This window comes from Cygnus atratus, chromosome 5 (assembly GCF_013377495.2).
Source record: "Cygnus atratus isolate AKBS03 ecotype Queensland, Australia chromosome 5, CAtr_DNAZoo_HiC_assembly, whole genome shotgun sequence".
In the NCBI taxonomy this organism is placed as follows: domain Eukaryota; kingdom Metazoa; phylum Chordata; class Aves; order Anseriformes; family Anatidae; genus Cygnus; species Cygnus atratus.
Genome location: NC_066366.1, coordinates 30,727,082 through 30,752,259, shown reverse-complemented (window position 1 = coordinate 30,752,259; position 25,178 = coordinate 30,727,082). Strand labels below are relative to the sequence as shown.

The following is a 25,178-nucleotide window of genomic DNA, read 5'->3' as shown; positions in this document are numbered from 1 at the left end:
TGACAGTAATTTTAATGATTTTATTACCCTAACGAATGTCACAGATTAGGGAAGGTTACGTTGTTTTTTTATAACTTACAGCTTTGAGGTGTCTTTCATGTCAGAAGTATATTGATATTAAGATAGTACTACTTCGATAATTACCTTCTGCTGTTTTTCTTCAAAGGAATGAGACACCACCTGCATTTCAACTGTGTGTGGTATTTGGTGTTAAACTGCACTTTCAAACATCTGCTTTATTGCCCCTCTAACATTTGCATTTATGTATTAATTGATTTCTATATATTTACTAGCTCACATATTAAGAAATTTACTCATGAACAGAGAGAGAGAGAAATACAGAACACTACTATTGTTACAGCAGCAGATGTTAGGCTAGTGGTTATACAGTTCATCTGGTTAAACTTGTACCCATCTTTTGTGTCCATAAAAAGCATTTGTTTTTCCTTACAAGGTTCTAATAGTTCTTGTAGGCTTGTTGGCAACAGATTCATAAATGCCAAGAAAATTCAGTTCACTACGTAAACTGCTTATTCTTAAAACAATAGTGAGTTTTGTAATACTAGTGGTTGTGCTTTTATTTAAGAAAGACACAAAGCTAGGGGATGGCAAGAAAATGAGATCTCCATCTAGTTAAATCACCAGAGCTGTTGACAAATTCCTGCTGTGGCTGGTGCTTACTTGGCCCTGCCAAGTTACCCTGTCTCTGTGTCCTCAGGGAGCGTGTGGCACTGGAAAGGGCAGAGCTGTGAGAAGGCAGGCAGTTAAGATTTGGTCCTAGTCACTGGCAGAGGAGAAGCAGGCAAGGAGTCGTAATGGTGTCTAAACCCGTCTTGTAACATTTGGTGCCAAATTCAAGTAGTTAATGGTGAGAAAGATTGTGGCAGTGCAGAGCTGAGAGATAAAAGCTCACGTGTTTATAGCTGTGTGGACAAGTGTTAGGAGTGGCAATCGGCCTTTGTTCACCTCTTTATTGTATTTTTGCAGCATAGGGGGAACACCTAAAAAGCGGGTCCATGTTGTATTACGCAGCATGTGCGTGCTTCAGTACCAGCACTGCCCCTCTGAATTTAGAAAATGGTCTAAATTTCTAAATAGAAAATTTAGAGAGTGGTTTGAGGGTGCTCAGGACCTCCTGCTATCACTTCATCCAGTTGGAAACGGTGTTTGCTGTAAGGCTTTGTTGCAATGTCAGGGTGGGTTCCTGTGACGAAGCTCGCAAACTTGAGGCTGGAGCTGTAGAAAACTCTGGGAGAATTCATGAAGGAGGAGGCTGTAAGAGACCAGCGCTAACGTACATGTTTCCTCAGGGTGTTCTACAAGGTGAAGAGCCGCAGTGCTCACATGAAGAGCCACGCAGAGCAGGAGAAGAAAGCAGCCGCACTGAAGCAGCAAGAGAGAGAGGCAGCAGCGGCAGCAGCAGCAGCCCACAGCGAGGCCCAGCAGGAAGAGAGCAGCGAGACTGGGAGCAACAGCAGTGGAAGTAGCAGCGGGAGCTCAGATGAGGACGGAGAAATATAGCAGCAGGCCCAAAGTGGAGGGAGTAGCAAAGCTGGACCCATCTCCCCCTCAATGATTTCACTATTTTGCTTGCACTTTTCTTACCTGAACCATCAGTTTCAGTGCTGCAGTTTCCTCATGCCACATGTTCCATTTTGCCTTGCCAGTACTGACCAAGCCAGAATGGTGGACAAAAAGATTTGTTTCAACTTTGATTTTTTTTTTTTTAAACAAGATTTCTATTTATAATCATACCTAAGGTACATAACAGAACAATGTCACCTGCAGTGGAAGTAAGTTCTCTCTCAGGTCAATCAGACCTTTCTTCTTGTGCTTTGTCAGGAATCATGATAACGGGACTCTTGGATATAACGCTTTCCAGACCAGAGCAAGAAAATGATGCTCTGCTCTGAGCTAACTGTATCCACTTACTGTGACACTGGTGATTTCTAGATGTTTTCTTTCTTAGCAAGTTGTTCTTCCTGTTACACTATCCTGCCTTTCTTTCTGAGCATTTATTCAGGCTGCCAACAAGTTTTGTGGAAAGATGGCTTGCACTTTTGGCCTCTGTTTCACAAAAATGAAAAGTGGGATGAGCAAGACACGCTTCTTCCTTTTGAGAGGAGGATTTACTTTTCAAAGGAACAATGAGGTGCTTTTGTTTTTATGCTGTTACGAATGCAGCAATAGGTGTAAGGATATCCTGTGGGATTAGAGTAGCCACAGGCCTTGCGGGTTGTCTCATCATGGAAAATGAAATAGTCAGCCTTTGATTGACTTATTGGAAAATAGTCTGGGCTTCACAAGTGCAATTTGAAATGAAAACTGCTGTTTTTGATATTGGTTGTAGGGAAGCAAGCTTGTTTAGTGAAAATGAACCAGGACCTTGTATGTGTGTCATACTGTGTGCACCCCAGAGATGGGAGGAATGGACTCTCATCTCTATCAAGCTCCTTAAATCCCTCAGCGAGTGGCTCTTACCTCTCAACACGTCTGTTTCTTTCTTGTGGCAGCACTCGCTTATTCCTTGAAATTGCCATCATTGAGAGCTTGTATTAGGTGGAGCCCTAGTTTTGCAGAACTTCCTGTCGGTGTGTGGCTGTGTGTGCAGTGGGAGCTTTTTGCTTATTTCCATGAGTGGCTGGACAGCTGTGCCTGCTGGGTTGTCCCTCTGTGACCCCTCGGCTTGCTGATGCGCTGACCTTTCTTTCAGAACTGGCATACGCTAATAGCCAAAAAACATCTAGCCGCCAAAAAACATCTAGCCACCAAACCTGCTGGTGAAGGAGAGTTAAGATGATGCAGAAGTAGTCCAGGTGACATGTTAGATTTGCACAGGATTGTTCTGCGCATCTTTGTAGCCCACATTTATCATTATTTCATAATGATGTAAAGAATCAGATCTCTTCCTTGCTCCTCATGGCCCGTCAGCCCCAGCCCAGTACTCTGGCTGCCCAGCTTGCTCTGTCAGACCAACCAGCCCTGATTCCTCCATCCCCTGGGTGCCAGCAGTGTGCTGTACCACACATGTGCTGCTTTCGTGGTGCAGTTTCGAAGAAGCTGATCACTCCTGCAGCACCAAGCAGGGATCCTAGGTGGGTTACTGCATGTGAACTACAGCTGTTCCCAACTGGCTGATTTCCTTAAAATTCGGCCCTTCAAGCTGCCAAATGAATTCCAGGTAATATATACTTGTCAAATTATCCATGGAAAATGGATCTGACTCCAGCATGCCACCTTCATTTCCTGCCCCACGTAACTTCATGCAACCATGATTACTTCACTGCCCAAGTCGGCGAGGCTGTGTATTGCGCCACGTTTTCTTTGACATGTATATGCTTTTGCATAGACTTTTTTTTTCTTGGTAGAAACAGTTACTACTCTTAAAATGAGTAGCGTTATCATTAAGGACTGCACTTTTTTCGGTGTTGACACTTGCCTGCAAGTGTCTGCCAACACTGTATTTTTCATCCCTAACACAACTGGGCATCCCTTTTGGCATTTGGATGGCTGTTCCGTGTTCCTGCACGTATGGGTCTTGTTGACAAGACTGCGGAAGCAGATGGCATATCAGAAACTATTAAAATCCATTCAAAAACTGCAGAGAACTGAAAGCTACAAATCTTTAAAGAGAAGCTTAAGCATATCAGTCTTCCCATTAAGAATCTGTGTTGATTATTATCTTTTTCTTCATGTAAATTGGAGAAAAGACTCATCTACCATTAAATTATCCTAGGGCCCTTAGAGAGAACAGAAGCTGTAGCACACTGCGCCAGGACAGACAGTAGGTGAAGCAGCTGGAACTCACAGCTCACTTGTAGTGCTGGGATTAATTCCAGTAAAAAGCAACGATGCAATTAAAGTCCCGAAGTATGTCTCTGGGAAGTTGCCAGTGGTTCCCAGATCCTGAGAACTGCAAGGCAGGGCAAACGTTCAGCAGGGCTGGTGAGTATAGCTAAAAAGGATGTAAAATAATCTAGATGTTGTTATGCTGTTGTAATGAACGCATTTCCCCGGAGCACCAGTCTCGGCGGTAGCATGGTGCACACTTACTTAAGGGACTGGGAAGGCTTAGAGATGCAGAACAAAGAAATGGAGATAGAGGTAGAACTGGTACAGGGCAAAAATGGAGATTGTTTAGACTGGAGAGATCTGCCCAAACCTGAGAACTAAAATAAGGCTAATCAAACTGTCTTAGGAAAATGCTTTCACTATTCTTGCTAAAACAGTGCAAAATCAATTAATCAAATTAAAATCAAAGGATTTAATATCCTTTGAGAGGGGCAAGGAGGGAAGAGCCTGTTCCTATAGGGACAAACGTAATGGCTAGTTCTGTGTCTTGTTTCTGAAAAGTAGAACAGGAAGATTAGATACAGGGAGGTCTATTACTGGAAGAAAATCAGAAGAGGGCTTTTTCTGAGGATGGCCACTAAAAATTACGGGTTAGCATGGCTGACCAAAATTGCTTAAGTATTCCAAGTGAGTGGCAACAAATACTTGATCTGGAAATGCGTTTGAACATGCTTACATATTGCTAGTAGCCACTGGAAGACCTCTCTTCTATCATGGTAGTAAGGAAAAATGCTCCTCTGAGTGTGTTGTTTAAAAACACACAAAACCAAACCTGCTGTCCACTTGCTTACAGTAGCAGTTTGGAATTGATCATGTGTCTGAATTAGATCAAAAGTTGGCAGAGTTGTTTCTAAAAAATAAAAAAAAATTCCCCAGTCACTGTAGACAAAGCATTTGAACTGAATTTGTCTGATCAGGAATGAATTCTGGTATTCTTCTTTGTGGGGAAAATTACTGGAGTGGCTCTTTACTGCAGCACAGTGGTAATTTAAAGCTGTGTTGTTCCAATTATGATTTTTTTTTTTAAGTTTTATACTCTAATGACTTGTCCATTTTAAAGCTTTGTGTGAATTATTTTCCATTGTTTAAAAGCACTTTGACAGATCTCCATTCTCTCTGTTCTTGCTGTTAATTTAGAAAAAGGCACTGTGTGCTTCCTTACCGAGCTGGGTTTGAACAAGAAAAGTGTCTCTTTGCATTAGCTGTCTTTTTTATGGGAACAAACAGAAAATGTATAGACTGCAGGTCTGTAAACGTGTGCTGATATCTTTGCTTTTTATAGTGCAAGACCAGGCTTTGTGTGGTCATATAGCCAGTAGTCAGGTGGCTGCATTTCCAAACCAGTACCTCTTTGAGTCTTGATGCCAGCTTTGGGTGTTGCAGAGATGCCACGATAGAAGGTCTACCGTCACATTTTGCCCTGGTCATGTGCTTTTGCCCTTCTGCCTGTGTTGTCTGCCCTTTACAGATAGATTCAGCCTTTCAGGTTTGTGCTCTGCATGGGATAGCATCTCAGTTTTGTAAGACCGTGTGTATATAATTACTAGATACATGCATGCACTTCTGATGCGTATCTGATATAGCTACAGGTGTTTTGCAGTCCAGCTGCAAGGAGAACAACTCTACATCTTAATTTGTTGGATGTTTTTCCATTTGAAATCATGGGCGGTTTTGCTGACCAGGTAGCGGTGTCATAGGGAACTCACCTCTATGAGCTGCAGGCCCCCAGAACTGGCTCTGCAGGACTTGGCGTGTTGAGAGCTGGGGCCCAGTGGGACTGGGCAAAAGGGACATTCTGAAGCTTAAAGGTAACTCCTCTGTTACTCCCATACTAGTGATGTAACATGAAGTCCAAATTAGCTAACAACACATCTCATTTCTCAAACCTGATACTTAAGGTCGTTTCTTGTATTGCAGCAAACTTACCTTAACAGTCAACGTAAAAAAAGGTGTTTGCTAAACCAGAAAGAGTGCCCTTTCTCACTTAGCTATTACGTACCGCTTAATTCTCTTTCGGGCAGTGGACTTGGGAAGTCCTAATACGTTTGTCTTCTATTTTAAAAAAATGCGAGTGGGGAAGACAACAGCCATAGAAGTCTTGTCTGCTTTCACACAACGGCACTTTTAGTCCAATGATTACCTCTGCCAGAAACCTCCTTCTCAGCCACGTTTTCCCACATAATCTTTCTCCCTGTTTTTTCTTCTAATGTATGTCTGCAAGTTTATAAAGCTTTAAAGAGACAAAGAAGTGGTGTCTGCAAAACGTGTTTGATATTCGTGGGGGTGAGTTTCTATGACTTGGGTTCAGCTGCTTTACTTGCGCTCAGTCTCTCCGATGTCAAGTGTTAGGAAGACACAAACTTTGAACCCGCAGCTAAGGATTTTTTTGTTCAGAGAGTAGGGTTCCATTGACAGCTGAGCCTGAAAGATCCTTAACTTCTCAAGGTTATAAAACAGCATATATTTTTATAGAAATGTAATTCTATATTTTAAAAAAATGTTTCTTGCAGCTTCTCCATATGTATTTTTCCCCTCGTAGTTCAGATTTGATACAAACTTTTTTTTGTGTTCATTCTTTTTATGTTGTTTTTAAATTTGTAGTCAAAGCTTTCATGTACTGTACAGGAGCAGTCAGCCTTTGTAATTACTGTATAAATGCTTTATAATAAAGTATATTACTTTTATTTTAACAAATGAGCAGACACTTCCTTTTGTGTGTTTGCTGCCTAGGGCACCTTCTAAAAGACTGTTACATGTTAAAAATGTACATATATAAATATAGCTACCTGTTGCTGTACAGTTGTGATAGACCGGACTGAATTTATTTTTTGTGTGCTTTTTTTATAAAATATTAATACACTAAAGGAAATCTTGCTGATGTGATTGTAATGTACTATGTAACTTATTTACTTAATATCCTCTATATATCTAAAAAACCTTTTATTAAATGAGGTTTAAAAAATAGTTTCACAGCTGAATTTTTTTGTTGATGTGGCTGCGGGGCTCGGGGTGGGTATTGGCGGTGATGCGTTTGTACAAAGGAAGCAGTTGCGGGTTCTGTTATGAGTTCCTTTAGCTCTTCTGCTGTCTGATCACGTTTATCTCCGTATTTTCCATAGCACCCCTCAGGGCTGTTTCTCAATATTTTCCCTGAAGACATCAGAAGCCAGGAAGAGTCTAGAAAGAGTTCTTAGAAATATGCAAGGAATGCTTCCTCAGTCCACCTCTGTGCTGCAAATGACAGCTGAATTCTGCCTCTGAAACAACTTCAAAGGCAGCATGAAGTCAGTCAGTACTTGGGGCCTGTATCAAATCTGAATTCCTGAATGGCTGTTGGGTGGGAGAGAAGATAGGGACTGAAGTAAATCTGGAGCCGCTGGAAAAGGAGGTAATACTTTCCTGCTGCTTAGTAGTTGAATCTGCTGGTTGTAGAAACAACGGCAACTTGTAATTTGTGTTGTATCATATTTTCCAATGGTAGATTTAATATGTGTATATATACACATATATACATACGTTATTGAATACTGTCTTAAAGGCACTTGTCTGTTACCCTGGATCTTTTTTTTTTTTTGATTTTGTAATACAGCACTAATCCCATTTCTTCTGGCAGTTGGATGTCTTGCTGTGGGTTTTTAAATATTAATATACTTCCTTCCGTCTTCAAAGCAAAGGTTCCTTTTCTTCTGGTAGTTGGCTGTTCATACATAACTAGCCGACTGTTTCTGACACCTGGGGGCATGAAGTCTTTAAAAGCTACAAATGTTTTGCTACATTAAGCATACTGTAGAAATGTGTATCGATGTCTGACTGGTTTCCTACAAGCTTTCAGGTAGAACCAAAGGTGGCTCACCTGCAAATAATTACTTTTGTTTTCGTTCATTTATGCTGACAAATTTACGTTCCAAGACTGACAAAGCTGACAGAAGAAAGATTTAGCTGAAGACTTTTTTTTTTTCAGCTCAGGGTAAGAGCCCTTGCTTTAATTTACTCCTGCAAACGTGGATATTAATCAGCAATAGCATTTGGGGAAGTAAGTAGCATTTTGCGTGTTGGCCTCACTGGCAAAGCCAACTGCCAAAAGTGTCTCAGGCTGACTACTTTGTACTAGAACTGTGAAGCCATGTAAACTTAAGTTTGGATAATGCAAAAAGCCACGCGTCTTGGGCAGTTTGGTTTTCTTTTTTAACTGGTAGATCCAAGGGCAAGCTTACAGAAGTCATTTCAACTGCATAAAAAGACCTTATGAAGCGCTTCACTGATTAGCAAGCTTAAATGCATTTTGAGGTAGTGGCATTGTGAGGAATTTTGCAGTAATCCCCTATATGTTTTGTTTTTAAATAGAATTACAGCTGTTGTTGCAGGATGATATTCTTGTCATTATTGAGACTGCTGTGGACTGCAGGGTAGAAAGCTTTTTCTTTTATAGGTGAGTTCTGAAACTATATTTCAGTAATGCTGCTTATTGAAGGCTAAAGTTTCTGTTACAGAAGTTTATTACAGAGCAGTTGTCCTGGCTGAATGCAGTTGATTGTATAATGCTATTCACAGCTTAAATTCAAAGTGAATTAGCAATTTTGTGTTGAAGTAAGACTTACCCTTTATTTAACATAAAATGGCCTTTTTTCCCTATATAAAGGTAAACATTTTTTCTTAGTACCTAACAACAAATCTGACAACCAATGTCTTTCTTAAAAGATTGAAAAATATTTATGTATCAGATGACAACAATCACAATATATCAATGCTTTTGAAGTCTAAGTTATTTTCTATTCTAAAATATAGAGGCAATAAGGGACAGCACTTACAAACTAAATTGCTCCCTGAGCAGCTAGGAAAGTTTTTAATAAGAACAACATTTAATTTCTGAAAGCTCTCCAGAAGTTGAACTATTCCATTACACAACAGCCAAAGTTTTTTGTATAAAATAACATTCTATTATTTTTAAACAAGTTTCACAGAAGATCATTTATAAACATAGGCCTAAATAATTTAAACACAGCAATTTTAACAGTTTGGTCATGCTACAAAATTACTGTATACAAAAGGTAATCAAAAGTAGATGTTAAAAGTGCTCTCTTGCTTGAAGATTTTTCTAGATGAGTCTACTTCTAGTGTAACCTGAGTCATTTGCTGGTTCTCAGGTGTGGTTCTCAGGTCTCTTTCCAGCCATTCGCAACATAATCGCATACATCGGCTCTTCAAAGAGAGATCAGTGTGCTAACAAGTAGGTAAAATACGTATTTCCTATCTCTAATTTAATTTTAGATATTTTTCTAAGGAATAAAGTGGATGCTAATCCTCCATAATTTCAGTGGGAAAAGCAGGATTCCACATGGCTTGCAAGTTTTACATGGGTGCTCTTTTCATCCATGACTAATAATGTGCTTAGGACTTTAATGGATGTGGTGAGATATGGAAGCGCAAAGAATAATACAGAAAGACAAGTCCTTCAACATCCTACTCAGCCACGCCTCAGGGGCATGCAGTCTGATCATCTGTTAGCTTATAAATGACACAGTGCAGCAGCACCATTAGTATGCAAATCTGCTGCTGTAATTCTGTCATCTGCGTACATCTTCCACCACATCCAGTGCATAATTTTAAAGTGCAAATTTTAAAAATTCATGAAAACTTTTCTTATTCTGGAGGAGAAAGTTAATGGGGTTTAGCTTTGTTCTTGACAATAACCGCAATTCATCAGGCACAGCAACATTAAGCTGAAACTTCAGAAGGGTTTTAATTTATATGCTAAGATACTGCAGCATGAAGGGTGAACAGTAGAGGAAAGTTTGTAAACGTACCTTACTGCTGTTACAATGGTGCTGATTCTGGATACCTTGTTCCTTCAATAATGATTTGTGTGTGTGTGTGTGTGGTATTTATACTGCAGCCCAAACTAAGAGCTAGAGCATTTGTGCTGTTAATCCGTTAAAAGAGCTGATGACAGTGGGCTACATGATACCCCCAGCTCCACCACCTAACACCTGCACCAGTTACTTTTGGACTGATCACCATACACACAGCCTCTGTTTGTCACTTACAGGAGCCAGCCTGATTACCTACAGCCCTTCCTTGTCACCTACAAGAGCCAGGAATCGTTCTTTCACCCCCCCAAGTCTTGACAAGGGAGCTGTGCTTTGTTCCAGTTGTCACCACATAGAACACTTACCTTTCTCTTCTGTTCTCAGACTGCCCCAAAATAGTCTGAGTCTTTGCTCTTTCTAATACTGCCTTCATAAATGTACACACTTAGATCACATTTAGATATTAAAAAAATCAACCAGTAGGATTATATGGCATTGGACCACGTTCTATCTCCCCATCCTCTCATTTCATCTGAGGAGCTAATTAAGCCCTACATACCATAATTAGAAATTATACTAGGAGAAAACAGTTACAGAGGTTTGAATGCATTGCTTCTTGGCCAAGCTCCATGATTCTATTCTGGAAATATCTCCACACACACATACATGAATTTGACTTTTCCTTTTGTTAGTATTATCCAGAAGTCAGGTTTTGTTCCACTCCAGCTCTGACTCAGGATAAACACATTTTAATTACAGTAGTCAAGAGCATGTACCAATCCCCTATCACCCTAACACAAAAGGTGGTCAGTAGAGGCTGCGTGTGCCAGAAGATAGGTATTTTCAGAGCACGTCCACTTTTCCAAAAGTAGCTGCTAGTGAACTTCATGGATTAGTTCTAAAAGAGGACAATGTGAAATCGTTGTTGACTCCTTATCATTACATGTGGGTACAAAATCTGTAAAATAAATCCAGTGATCAAGTTAACTAAGAACCAGCTTCTGCTTGCCAGAGCTGCTGTCCCGAAATGGTTTGTGCTGGATGAGGAATGTCAACAGCATTTGCCATTGCTCTTCTGGCCTTCTATTAAGAAAGGGCTCTAAATCAAACTCAAATCTTATCTGCAATTGCCAACTTAACTTGGAATGCTTACAAATTCTTCTAACACTTCAAGACCAATGAGAGAGAATATATTGAAACTAAATGCTGATTTCCTTGTTATCTTCCGCTTCACACTTTTCACTGAATTCTATTGCTAATCAATTTCTATCTTCTACTAAAATTATACCTGGAGCTTGAGATCAGTATCACTGTCGCCTAGGCCAATTCCATTGTTTTCTCTCTGACCATGACTTCCAGGCTATCAACCCCTGCCATACCTTCACAAACAAAACAATTAAAAGTGGCATTCTGCCTCCATCCCTTATATGCCTGTTCTAAAACCAGGAAGCATGCTTCTTGCCATTCTAATTTAAACAAAGATGATGCCATGAATTAGAAGAAAAACTTAAAAAATAAATAAAAAAATCTACCTAGATCACTTGATCTATTCTCTAAAGAGAGGAAAGGGGAGTAAAAACATTCGGCATCCAACAGTGCAATCGAGTACGTCTTCATTGTTTTAGCACTTTTCACTAAAAAATAGTTACCTGTCATATAAGGGGGCTTTATTAAAACTGGTTAGCCTGCAATATAGCACATTTAGTATGTCTTCAAAACTTATTTTCCAACGCCCGCTTCCCATCTCATCTCACCTTCCTCAGTAACTACATACACATTCCACTCACTGCTTACATCTGTGCTTTAAAAAAAAAACCAAATGAGTATCTCAAAACCAGAATTTTAAATCTCAAGCCCAGGTCTTTGTTCACTATTTGAGTTAGTATTAGCCTACTAAGTTACAGGAAAATTCCAGAGCTGAAAAGGATTATGTCCATCAGTGAGCCAAAACAAAACTAGGAACCAGCTGTAGACTAATAATCTACGTTTTTCCAATCAAAGTAATTTCTTAATGAGAGACAAAAAGCTAGCAGACATTTTAGTCTCACTGAAACCATGCAAAGAATTCCCATTGCCTCTTTAAAATAAACAAACATACACATTGTACGTGGCCTTCTAAGCTACAAAGCTACGAGTTCCAATGCAAGAAGCCCAGTTCAAAACTTAAGGCCAGTAACAAAAGATCATGAGCCCAATACCTTTTTTGTGCGTACATCCACAACTACTGGGCCTATTTGGCATAATAGTTAAGGGGATGAAAAGGCAAATTCACATACTTAAAATATTAAGGGATTCCCATGAGAAAATTAAACATAACAAAGTCTGTAATGTATCTATAAAACACAACATTGTTTAGCTTCAGTGTTTCAAACGAACATTGGCCAGCTGCACCTAACAAGCTAAAATTGTTGTATTATAACCCGAGAGTGGACAACAAGCACAACTAATCAGGGATTAGGAATAGCTAGGTATTATTTCAGGTAAAGATTACTTACTAACCAAACAGCAGATAAACTCAGCTCCACTGGTCTCTGCAGAAGATGTCATAAGCTTGACAAAATTGGTGTGCCTGAATTTTGGTAAATAATTCTTTGGGTGAGAGACGGTGGAGATAAGCTGGTCTTCTAAAAATTGCCCAAAGATTTTCTTCAAAACAAACGTTTATATCGACGTTCTATGTGCTGAGCAATCTGGAGATACTTAAATAATTAAATACCCAGAACGCAAGTCTCATCAGTTTCCTCCTCCTTCTTCATCTTCTTCTTGTTTAATAACTAGGATACCTAAGAGGAAAAAAAAAAAGAGAGAAAAAAAATCTGCAAAGATTTATGACTAGATTATGCAGGGAAAGGTACAGTTTCTGCCCCGGAAAATACCTTCAGTACTTATTTTTGTCCAAAAGGTACTCAACCATTTCACCAATTCTGAGGTGCCTATATATTAATCCTCACATACAGTGTATAAAAATAGCAGGATCTTGGGACAGTGTAACAGCAAGAAATTTACATCCAGTTCTAGCATTTCTGACATTTCTTTTACTCAACATCTTTGTTTTCTGTGGCTTCCATTCTTAAATATCTTTCTCTCTTTCTAAACTGCATAGGAAAAGCACCTGCCTAATTCTGAGCTGTCCATTGCTCCAGGCTGCAGGGATGCTTAAGAAACGAAGGGTGTAGCCTCATGTGAACAAGGTTACCCTTTGACTTTACAGATACTTGCCCTATTACATTTTTTCTACTCTCAGTGTTTTTTACTACAGTAGTAAATGGACTATTGCAGGACATCCTCCATAGCAGCACATTTCTCTCACCAGGCTTCCACTTCCTAAAAAATTCATATTACTTCAGTGGATCTGGTTTCAATGGCCCATCTGCTGCTCCCTAAACTGATGCTGTCCTCTTGTACCTTTCCTGCTGCTACTCTGACCTGTTATTAGTGTTACCAGTCCTGCTCTCCTCTTCACTGCTTTAGCAAATGGGATAACAGAGAACAGTTAACATCTCCATTAGCAGAAATTAGGATATGTAAAACAGATTTTAAAACTATCTCACTTCCACTCACAATTCAGGACATTCTTTAATGTATTTTCATATCAGTGACTTAAAAAGGAGAGCAGCAGAGAAGAGGTCATAAATTCAGGCTTACTGAAATGAAGGGAGGGCAATACTCCGGCATTTGGGAAACTTGCATGAAGCTTTGAAAAGCTGCCTTTGTACCAGAAATAAAGAAAGAATATATCCCTGTCCACCCTCATTCCCCCAAATCACCATCTTTTTTTGGAAAAAAACAAATTTGCTGGGAAAACTGTAATTCATCTTGCCTGACTGAAAGCTTAACTTACTTAATGACAAATACTTAAGTATATAATTTCACAAGTCAACATGTGAATTCCCCAAGAGAACTTCAAATCACTATTAAATGTGTATATATATTTCAGTTTCCTACTAGTTATGTGCTAAAACTATTTCACTGGATAACTTTAAGAGTAAAGCCCAACTGTGGGCTGACTGCAAGGCTTCTTGGATTTAACAGTCCAAAACACATCAGACATTTTCAGAAGATCCTGCAGCTGGCACTGCAAAACTCTGCTGCCACAGGTTAGCCTACTTCTGAATAACCCCAGAAAGAGGAGGGAGGAATATTACATGGTCACACAGATGAGTTTCTGAAGTTGTGATTCATTTGCTTGTGGACTTCTTTGTATTAATCTCTTCACTTAGATCAATTGCCTCATGCCCCAAACTCACCATCCAGCTTTTTCAGCTTGGGCACCCGTTTGGTTGCTTCTTCAATCCAATTGTTCTTCTGGTCAGAGGCGTATTTCTCTTGTAGTGGATTGCCTACAAACACCAGATCCTCTAGTAATGGCAGCTCTGCCAGTCTCGCAAACTCTGCTGCAACCACAAATGTGAAAACACCAACCAGATTGTGGAACGTGGAAAGTACAACTGCACCAAACCTTCTTTTCAAACTCCATGCAAACATAAATAGCATGAGATACAAGAGGATAGGGATTGTTGGGGCTTGAACTGGTAGCAGGTTAAAGAACAGGTACACGTTTCAAATAAGTCCAAGCAAAATGATTCAAAGAACAAACTCCATTGGGCTTAGAAGTTAAATTCAACTTTCTAACTGCTTTTAATCTCTTGCATGAGTGGCTGTTTAGGGATTCAGTGCACCTCTGCAGGCTTATCAGTAAATCTTAAGCCCCAGAACAAACAGAACTATTTTTCACTTGCTCACGCATTCACTATACTACTTAGGAAGCTAAATAGACAGGAACGGCTTACCCCAGTCTTTCACCAAATTATTTGACATATAAAGAACCTTCAGCTTCTTCATTACACGGATACCCCTCAGTTTCTCAATGAAGTTGTACGAGATCCACAACTCCTCTAACGTGTCTCCAACTGCCTCCTGGAAAATTACAGGACAACTCAGGTAACTGAAATTAAGTCTTGCTTATTCTTCAGATTTACTCTTCTTCACCCCTACAGGCCACCTCATGTAAGAAAATACTAAAGTATAGCAGTCCTCATTTCCTTTTAATCACAATATTAAAATAAGACAAGGAATAGTTGGCAGAAGCAGTTGTTCTTAAGGCATAGGGACAGAGGAGACAAATTTGGCTGTTTGTGCACTGCAAATATCAATAAAGTAACTACAATTCAACAACTCAGAGGTTTTTATGCAGTATGAGAGAATGATTCATTTTAAGTGCATGTACATTTGTACCTGAAGAACAGAAGTTGCTTTCATAACTCCCTCAAAAAAAGAGAGTTTTTGTAAACCAACCACTATACATTGAGTCTGCATTTTACAATTAAGAAATAAGGCATCTCTGAGGGCAGCAATAGCTTCGAAGAGGAATATTCTGTGGGGGAAACATACAACATCTCTCAAGGAAGAAAAGAATTTCTACATTTATTAAAAAAAAAAAAAGTTGATTGAAAAAAAATTCTGCCTTAATGCAAATGTAACAAAACTGATCCCATTTTTTTTCCCCAATTCCTCCCCTGCCTGGTAAACTCAGTCCTTCCTCCACCTTCTCCCTCAAAGCCCTATTGCTCAGGGTGCCAGGTAACATAAATGGGACAGACTCTCACGAAGCGTGTGTTCACAGGCCTGCCAATATTTTTGGTAAAGAACCATAGCCTATGAGTTTTCTGGAAAAAAAAACCCTTACGGAAGTCTGTAGGAATTATTTTAATGTAAAGCCAGACTTTTATGAACATAGGGAAATTAATCCACATCCTAGACAGCATTCCCTTTTGTTAGTAAAGACTTAATACTAAGAAGCACGTACCAATCCATTCAAGTTCTTTATGTTATTTCTTCCCAAAGACAGAATCCTCAAATTTTCTGAAACAGATAAAAGGAAGTTTCTTGTTAGTAAGAGACTTTTTTTGTGTAAGAAGGTGCTGTAAGTTAGGTAAAACTCCATGCTCTACTTCTAAAAAACAAACAAACAAACAAACTCTACATTCTGAATAGGCTGTCCTAAGAAAGAATGACATAACAGAAAGAAAAGCTCCCGACAATGAACAGGAATTGATGCAGTGGACAGATCAGAAACATGCTCATGAGTACAAAGCTGGTTACCTAGTTGAACTGCAGTCCAAAAAAATACTGGGGAAAAAAAATCATCTTGCACCTGAACTCTTAACTGCTAACTTGCTGGGTTTGATTTCACATAGTGAAAATCCCTTCTTTGTTCCACTTTCATTTTAAGGCAGCAGATTTGATTTTTAAAATAGAGACAGCATATACAGCTTCCTTACAGAAGTCTGGTGAGAAACATCTCAACTTAGCCTAGTACCCAGACAAAGCAGCTTTTTAAGTGAGCTGTTCTTGCTGGATTTTTAAACTCAAACCATGACAAAAGAGCAGTCCTTCTGTAAAACTCATTTTCAGTTTTCACGCAAGCTTTCTTGATGGTGTAAATAGGCAAACTGAGTTGCAGCATATAGCTGGGTTAAGTGTGGATCAATACTTCTCACTAATATTTCAAGACTTCTTATTAGCTGAAGGATGAAACACTTAATGATCTTGTTTTCTTCTTCTGTGTATAATGATTGAAAATACACTGTGCAATAATTAATGGCAAGAACAATGAATGTTCCAGTCAAGTAGCAACAGGCTGCACTGATAGCACATGCAGTGGCTAGGGACTGCTATGCAGGAAGAGTCGAGGCTGATCTAGAAGATGTAATTATATGTTCTATCTCAAGAATGTAGAGATGAAACCACACCTGGCAAATATTCTAAAACAGGAAGACTAGTTATTAAAATTTTGAGGTACAATCAGAATTTATTTATTTTTTTAAACACAACAGGTTAATACACAACCAGGCTCAAAGTACGGAAACTCATAATCAGTAAGTCTAAAGTCGACCACAGCTGATATTCTCCAGAATATCCCTGAGGATCCCCATCCACATGGGAGAGCCTTTGGGTCTAGTCAGCTATCCTTACTCTCTTTGTAACTCGCATTTAGAAATTACAAGTTTGCACTAGCTCTGGAAATTTCTAAGAGATGAGAGGATACTTACAAATACAAAAATGACAGATTGCTTAAAAAGTTATGCCTTAAAACTGTTTCTAATTGCTGTTACTGCTCTTTAGTACTCTTGTTCTGAGATATTATATATTTTAGAAGAAGATCTCCCTCATGGAATATTTACACACACTAAAACACAAAACCAGCACTTGTTGCTATCTAAAATATCTTCCTCACATGTATGGACACAGGGGTGTGGTCCTTCACACAGAATTATCTACTCAGCATAATCCCTATATCAGGTATATAAACTAATATTCATCTTTTCTGTCTGAAAAGAGTGCTGGATGCTTGAACAGATTTCTCAGCTTCCTCTCTGTAATGAATAAAAGCAAATATCTAATAATTACTTGTTTGCTTTCATTGCTATAAACACCAATTTCTCTCTCTTTCACAGAAGCCAACAGAAATTGGGAGGTCCTCACATGCCTTTAAGAGACAGACCACGTAGTTCTATGTTGTCTGGCCTCCAGATCAAATATTTGGCACAGAACGTTTGTTTTGATTCTATATTTTATTAATATAAATGTTTAAGATGCTTTAAAAGACTTGTTATGTTTTATGCCACTTAAGACTTGATTGGATTCACCTTTATTATGTAACTGCCTATTTATTTTTTGCTCCTGACAGAGTTATCCACATTGAAATATTACAGCATAGTTATTACAGCATAGTTATTTGGGAAGACTCTACTGAAATATTTTTTCCCTGATTGGGAAAGTCTGAGCATATTATGAAGACAGTTAAGTTCATCAGGCTCCATGACATCCCTGTCAGTGTGTAGTTGTGGAGGACAGTATTCCAGATTCTTTATCTATCTGCCTGGCAGTTTGATGGGGACAGAATAGCCTGGAATTCCTAGCCCAAAACCTTCAGCTCTTTGCCAGCCTCATGCCACAGAGTCAGAGTCTTCAGGACAGACCTTTCGGATTTCTGTCCAAAAGTAGAAGAGAAACCCAGTGAGCTTCAGGGTTTCATAGACAGCTGCCCAGAAGTGTTCAGTTCCACCTTCTAGTCAGTTGGCACACACCTTTCAAGCAAGAATAAAACCAAAACAAGTACATCCAAGGATTAGTACATCCAAACCCTCTACAAAATGGAATGACATTTATCCATCCAGATCTACATCACTCCAGCCTCAGCAGCAGACAATACCACAATTACAAAGCTGTTGAACTGCAGACTGTCTCCCTCATGAGCGTGGAAATTGGCTGTTAAATCATTCTAGAATCAATTAAGTGTTGAATATCATAACTCAGGCCACTGGAGGTTACAAAGGTGTTTCTGAATGGATTTGTTTTGTTGAGCTTGCACAGCAAGACAACTGGCAAGACTGCATAGAGGTACATGCTTGAATACAACATTACTGCTAAACATGCATTCTCCAGGAAGACTGGTAATTTTAAAGTCAATTGTAATTTTCTGTGAGGAAGGAGTTAAAAAGAATAAGAATAGGTATAAAGCTGGACACATACGACAAATTGTGGTATATGTCCTATCCAAGCAATTAGAAAACAAATACGACCAGTCACTGGTGTGTCACTTACTTAGGCTGTTCAAGTTGGCGATTCTTTCAATGCAGTTTGTAGACAATGACAATTTCCTTTAAAAGCAAGAACAATTAACTCACAGTATAAAAGGAATCACTGTATCAGGAGAGTTCCACATCCAAACACCATTGCATTAGAAATAACTGTCTATTCTTCTCTCATTAGATAGTGACCAAGCTGTATGTGTGAACAGAGTCAAAATATCCGCAAACCCTCATGATTTCTGTAAATTTATTTAGCTTCTAGGAGAGTACCATGTGCTACTAATATCACATATGGGGTTATCTTTTTATGCCTGGCCTTAACAAGTGCATGGACATCGATTTCTGAAATGGCTCTAAATCCTTTCCAGAAGTCCCCTTTTTTCTCTCTCTCCCATCTCCTAGATAGACAATACTACATTTTCCTCAGTTACACAACGGCCTTACTGATTTGGTACCCAGAGCTACTTAGACAACTCTGCGTGCCACTATACTGTGCCACATGGGCACATTAACCAAGGCAACACGTCGTACAGTTATGAGATTAATGCTGTAGGACTTGATACAAACAGAATTTTAGGAAGAAACTCTAATTTGTTGCCAATCAACACAGAAAAAGCCTGACCAAGTGGATGAGATACTACAGACTTTGGCTTATATCACCAAAGAAATAATATATAAATAATAGCTTTTGATGTTAAGCTGCAACAGGCGTGCATAGATTTTGGAATGCATCATAAATGTGTCAGTTAGCTGACAGATTCCAAGCATGAACCTGTAGTTATATACTGATGAACAATACAGCAATTTTCTGGGGACAAATATTAGTACAGAATCTACCATAACATCTTCTTGATTAAGTGACAGAGATCTTGGAATTAAAAACAGGGACTGTTGGTAGAAAGAGAAGCTTAGTTGAGAAAAAAAAGAAAAAAACATTGCTTAGAAAGTCACACTTAAACATAGCAAACACATATTTACATAGTGGACAGCAGAAAAATGAAAATACAAAGAGAAGACAACGGTTGTTTCCAATTTGTTTTTAGCTGAACTTACTCGCAGTTAACAAGGGTGGAGAGAGATTCATCCATCCTCTCTACAGGAGGAATCTGGCCGTACAGTTTCACCTCTTTTGCCTCTGAAGCCTTCTGGCCATTTTTTTCTTCCTAAAGAAAAGAGAAGGTGAAGAATGTGCACACTGCTACATGCAGTTACTAAGAATTACTATACTATAACATTCCTATAAAAGTAATTACTATAGGGATAATTCCAATATACTACTAAAAGAAATTACTGAAAAGAGGGAGCATTCTGAATACTCTTTATCAAGAGTCCGGTTGGTGAAGCATGAAGAGGGGAAGGGTAGCTTCGTTGTAAGATACTAAAAGCATGTATACATTACATAAGCTTTTTTTCTTTTTTTTTTCTTTTTTTTTTTAAGTTGTGTTACACTTGAGCAATTTCATTCAGGCATCCTCTCCTGAAAAGAAATGGAGAAACTGGAGGTCCGAAAGTCTGAATCAAAGCACTTTCACAGAGACTGACATGTAGGAGCCTCAACTGGAGCCAATCTGAAACAGAAGCACATTCTTAAAATCTCTCACAAAAATCTCCTTTCTACTTCACCCAGAAAGCTCAGAACTCATGGCTAGCTCACAACACAAACTCAGAATGCGGGGGAGTGCATTTTGAGGGAGAGTCTCAACAGCATTTTTCTCAAATCTTTCCATGTTTTTAGCCATTTTGAATAGCCCCTAGATATTCCTCTTTGTGAAGTTGGAGCTGTGACTCCTGCTCCTCTGTCTGAGGTGGTAGCTTGCACCCAGCCTCAAACTGGTAACTCCGTCATGCAGTTACACCTCCTAACAGACACGTACATGAAAAGAGAAACATCTTACACTCTTCAGAAAACTGGAAAAAACAAAAACAAAACAAAACAAAACAAAAAAAAACACACCATAGGACAAAGAGGGAGTTCTGAGTCTAGACTGACTGTATTCTACCTTTGAATCAAAAGCCAGTTAGAAATCATGGAGAAGTTGTAATTTAAAGAAAAGTATAAATCCTTACCATTCACAGAATTAGGAATTGAAAAAGAATCACCTCTAGTTAGTCATTAAAAAGGAGCAGAAGAAGATTTCACACTTCAGAGAGTACAGTAAAAGACAAATTTCCTGTTTACAACCTAAGCTGATAATTTTCTAGATTATATTCTTTATAAAATCCAGAGATTAAGAAAAATAGTCATAACTTCAGCATTTGGGTGTGTTTATTTAAAAATACAATCTATTAAATCTTTTCAAATTCTGAAGTGATGGTAATTATTGACTGAACACTTGGGCCAAGTCTCTTTTCAGTAATAACACTAGTTCTGACAGCTGCTTCCCTGCCAGCACAAAGAGAACATTTTGTTGATTCCCTCAGCATTCAGTGGGAGGGCTGGAGGTCCGTTAACAAAGGAGAAATCTATTTGGAGTTTTCAAAACAAGGAGTCTTGTTTTCTCCCCCATTTTATGCAGCTGTTGAGAAGTGAGAGAGTTGATGTCCGGCCTGTTTTCTCTCTCTTTTATATCTCTACTTTTGAATGAAATTAATTGCTTCCCAGAAGCATTTAAGAATACCACAGAACAAGATCAGGTTTTGATAACATTATTTTCTCTCTTATGTGCCCAAAATACTTCTGGCAACTTAATTTAATAGAAAATTATTACATTGCTACATGCATTTACTTATATTCCAGTTTCTGTCCAAATCCAGTGTGATAATATTTCTATTCATAATTAGCAATTCAGTAAATAGTATGTCAGATGTTTTGCTAGAATATGGCAAATTTGAAACTTCGAGTTTCTTTTTTAAGAACCAGGATAACGCTGTATCTATTTGCATTTACGCTTAACTTTTAATCTACCATCTTAAACCAACAAATAAAAATACGTTTTTTCTTAAAATTTGACAGAGAGGGAGCTCCTAACATGGAATACGGCCATGAGTGAGCACGTGCAGAAAGAAAATTCAGCCTGCTTGCCACCCACCAGCAGAAGGAAGGTCTGATGAAATACCACAATAAACCACAGAGAAACCACAGGTAGAACAGGCACTTTATAAGAACAAGTTACCTGTTTGCTGAGTTAAAGTTGCTTTGATTTAACTAATTTCGTCCTGACTGTAGGGCATAGGTAAACCCTTATGCCAAAGGGTTAGAAATACATCTGGAATGCAACACAACAGCAGATCTAATTCTACAAGTCACATGGACCCAGATCAGCAGTAAAGGGAAGCTTTAACTCCCCCCAGACAACATGAACAGAAAAACACATTCAGCACTTTGTAATTAACATTAATGGAAACTCACCGACACGGATCCATTATTTCTAAGAAACATGTGACAAAGGAGCAAATGTAAAATAAATCTTTAACAGAAAACATGGAGCTGAGGTTTTGGAGGGCAGAAAGAGTGAGGGAGGAAAAAGGAAAGATACCATTTTTTTTAAATTCAGCTCACATCTCTGGTAATACTACTGTCTGCAAGTTGCTGCATTCTAGTTCTTATCAGGGGAGCAAGTGTGAAGTTTGTGGGGTATAGTAACATAGCTGAAAATAAAATGTGAAATACTGAAGGTGCTAAATAACAGCAAAATTCCCAAAGGAGGTAATCTTCAATTGCAGACTGGTACCTTAAGCACATGCTAAAGATCATCTGGCTTCCAGCTATACCTGTTCACAGAACTTCATATCCCGATCTTCTAGAGACAAAAACATTTATAAACTCTCGCTCTCACCCTAGCTGCTGGCCAGAATTAGAGAGTGCAAGCATGTATATACAATGGCTCATGTGTGCCCTCATCTCAAATTCACTGACACTGGGGAAAGATCCTCACTGGGTTCAGCCGACTGTTAACCCCAGAGGCATCCTGTGCCATCATTTGACATTATATCCACTTTCTTTCCAACAAACAGCTTCCTAGAAGGCTCCATGACAAGGTCAGTCACCGCCCCAAATAACTGTTTGTATTAACAGAGTACTTTAAGAAGAAAAACAAGAAACTCACTCTGAGACAAGCTTTGCACAGCGGCCAATATAAGGGACAGTGTGTTACCAGACAATAGGAGAAGGTTCACTGACTTCAGTACAGTCAGCATTTCATACCTGTTTACTCTGTGGGAAGAACTGTACTCAGGTAAAACAAACAAGGCATAATTAAAGCATGACATCCCCAACTATAAATTTCTCTGTAGCTTCGGGCCTTCTGTCAATGCATATTCAGCAGAACAAGGCAAGAGAGCAAAACAGACTTGTCTTTACCAACCATGTGGGTTTACCAAGAACATGCAGAAAATCCAACACAACTGATTATTCCTCAATAATAGGAATAGAATTTTTACTTTGTGAAACTTTGTATGGCAGATGTTTCAAGCAAACATATTTGTTACAGTAAGTTTGAAAAATTAGTTTATTTGAATGCAGTCAAAATCCACGCCACCGAGTACCACAAAGCAGCTAGGTACTGTTCTAGTACTTACCCACTTGGCTAGAGCTTCTTTGATAGTCGTTGCTTTTGCCTAAAAATAAAACAAACTAAAATGAATATTCATTGCAATTTTTTAGCTGGCATGTTTACTGCAAACCTTCCTCCTCCCCCTTCCCTTTTCCAGTCCTGCTTATCTCCCCCTTTAGGGCCTTATTGCCCTCTAGCCGATTCTAAGAAGCTGGAACTCACCACATGTCTCTTCTTTTTTTTTTCTGGGGAACTCAGAAGCATTTTCAGAAGGAATCGGTTGGACTCATGAGAGCACATCATCTTCCTGACCTTACTTCTTGCCCAGTCTGGACCATGGGTTTGGTCACTGCTTATTAGCTTTGACAATTAAATTCAATTGAACTCAAAGGCTCAGAGGTTACTGCACTGAAAAATGTGGTCTAATGCTCTGAAAAAAACACACTTGCTATTAATGTGCATTAGCAATTTCCTTTCTGAAAATGACTCAGTGAATAGACAGAAAGATAAAGCCTGTTAAAGTTTACCAAAGAAAATAAGGCACATCTTGCCAAAAATCAAAAGCAATCTAAAATGTTTATACTTGTTTTTCTCCAATTATTTTATGTTTGGTCACATCATGAGATGTGAATACATATAATATTCAGTTAAAAAAAATCTGAGAGCTCCTGTACCAGGCTTTTTAAGGATTCACCCACTGATCAACCTTCAGTTGTCTCTAACTTTTCTGCATCTCATAAGTCCCATCAACACTAAATGACAATAACCAGAACAGTAGTTTATAGAGACACTCGTATATCCTAAACATTAAACATATTCCAAGAAGTTTTCAAATTAAAAAGGCCCTAGAGACCGATCTTTCACAAATCAGCAGCCTCCTGCCTATAAAATCAATGCAGTCCTTCAGTGTAGCGCTAGCACACGCAGAGCTTTTCAGGTAATCAGATATCAAAAAACTGACCGTAAAAGTTAAAACCAACAAACTAACTTCAGCTCCAAATCTCAGAGGTAGTCACCTCAGGTCACAAAGCTTTAATGCTGGGTACTTTAAACCCCTGGAAATTTTGGACCCAAAGGCAAAAGACAAGGGTTGTGGCAGCTGCAAACAGAAGAATGGCTGCAGGCACTGAATACCCGGCAACAGCCTGAGACCCAACAAGAGTAAGGACTCTGAGCTCCATTTCAATCCCATTCATATTGTGTGCTAGCTAGCTCCAGGCCCAGTGCAGTTAACCTGGCAAACTTCTGGCTTGACAGTAGCTGCTTAGAGCCTGGCAGGGATAAACCCCAGCGACTCCTGTTCAGAAGCTGCATCCCTAGTCCCCACTCTGACGGCCCCATGAAGCTGAGCGTGCCACAGCTGCCAGGGTGCCAGCAAAAGCAACTGGCTTCCAGGTAATCTTTTTTTTTTTTTTGGATGGGAACTTCCTCACATTTTTTCACAATTCTGCTAGTCTTTTGTAACAGTATTTGGGTACGTGATCTCAGTCACTCACAGGGACTCTTTCTGTTTCAAATTCCTGCCTAAAACCAGATCAGACTTTGAAGCCAGCGATCCACGGGCATCGAGGAACGGTTTCTTCCCTGACCTCTGCTGACTTGTCCCTCCCGTTGTAACGTCCAATTTGACGGAAATGAGAAAATCAGCATCGGGGTTATCACGAGAACACATACCAGGGATTTTTTGTTTTTTAGGTTACTTTGGGGAGATTTCCCTCAGAGAAGGCTATTTTTAGGGGTCCTCTATGTGCATATCGAGCAATGTCCTGCAGGGATTTAGATTAAAGTCATCCTACTTCAAGTATTCAAAATGCCAAGCGCTCAAGGGCTGGTATCGTCACCCTGAGGAGTCACCACTAACGCTGCCGGAACAAGAAAAATAACACCTCAGGGAAAAAAAAAAGCAAGCAAGCACGCACACATAAAAGTCTAAATTGAAGAAATAGTTTTCTTCCCCAGGAGATGGCTTTGAGCACAGAGCGTTTGCCCCGGGCTATTTACCACATCCCCCCGCGAGAAGAAGTGAACCAGGGACACTTTGCCTCGGTCAGCGCACATTTATTTACCCGCTAGGCACAGCGCTGCCCCCCACCACCGGCGGGCTGCCCGCAGCCCCCGCCGCCTCCACACCGGGCACGGGCTCCGCTGGGCACGCGGTACCGCCCGGCCCCCTCAGCCCGGCCCCGGCCGCTCCCTCCCGGCGGGGCCGTGCCCGCATCCTCCCGCCCCCCCGCCCCCCCGGCCGCTCCCGCACCCACCATCGCCGTTGCTACCCCGCACGCTCCGGTTGCTAGGGCACGGCCGCCTGCCGCGCATGCGCAGCGCCGGCGGGGCGGGGAGCGGAGAGAGCACGGAGGCAACCACACCTGGCGACCATAGAGAGCGGGGAGGCCGCCGGGGAGAAAGTCCCATCCCGGAAGTGGCGCGGGGGC

The 25,178-nt window shown here is 39.9% G+C and overlaps 2 protein-coding genes across 4 annotated transcripts in view; one reads left to right on the top strand and one right to left on the bottom strand.

Annotated features, from left to right (window-relative positions):
• Nucleotides 1–6,808, top strand: part of MIDEAS (mitotic deacetylase associated SANT domain protein) — a 26,152-nt gene extending 19,344 nt beyond the window's left edge. Inside the window, exon 12 of the mRNA XM_035539623.2 lies at nt 1,311–6,808. Within this exon, the coding sequence (XP_035395516.1) occupies nt 1,311–1,521 (211 nt within the window). The 3' untranslated portion in view covers nt 1,522–6,808. The remainder of the gene's footprint in view (nt 1–1,310) is intronic.
• On the bottom strand, nt 6,781–25,178 carry DNAL1 (dynein axonemal light chain 1). Of its 3 annotated transcripts, none has more exons than XR_004777581.2 (9): nt 25,005–25,178; nt 22,772–22,810; nt 19,307–19,416; nt 18,267–18,322; nt 15,466–15,521; nt 14,450–14,576; nt 13,907–14,053; nt 12,155–12,442; nt 8,374–9,051 (listed from the first exon to the last, which is right to left on the bottom strand). XR_004777581.2 is itself a non-coding variant. In XM_035539627.2 (8 exons), the coding sequence occupies exons 1-8, from the start codon at nt 25,005–25,007 to the stop codon at nt 12,393–12,395; spliced, it is 588 nt and encodes a 195-aa protein (XP_035395520.1). In that variant the 5' UTR covers nt 25,008–25,178; the 3' UTR covers nt 6,781–12,392. The 3 variants fall into 3 exon arrangements, 1 of the variants encoding a protein (XP_035395520.1); XR_004777580.2 differs by having other exon boundaries at nt 8,377–10,617; XM_035539627.2 differs by having other exon boundaries at nt 6,781–12,442.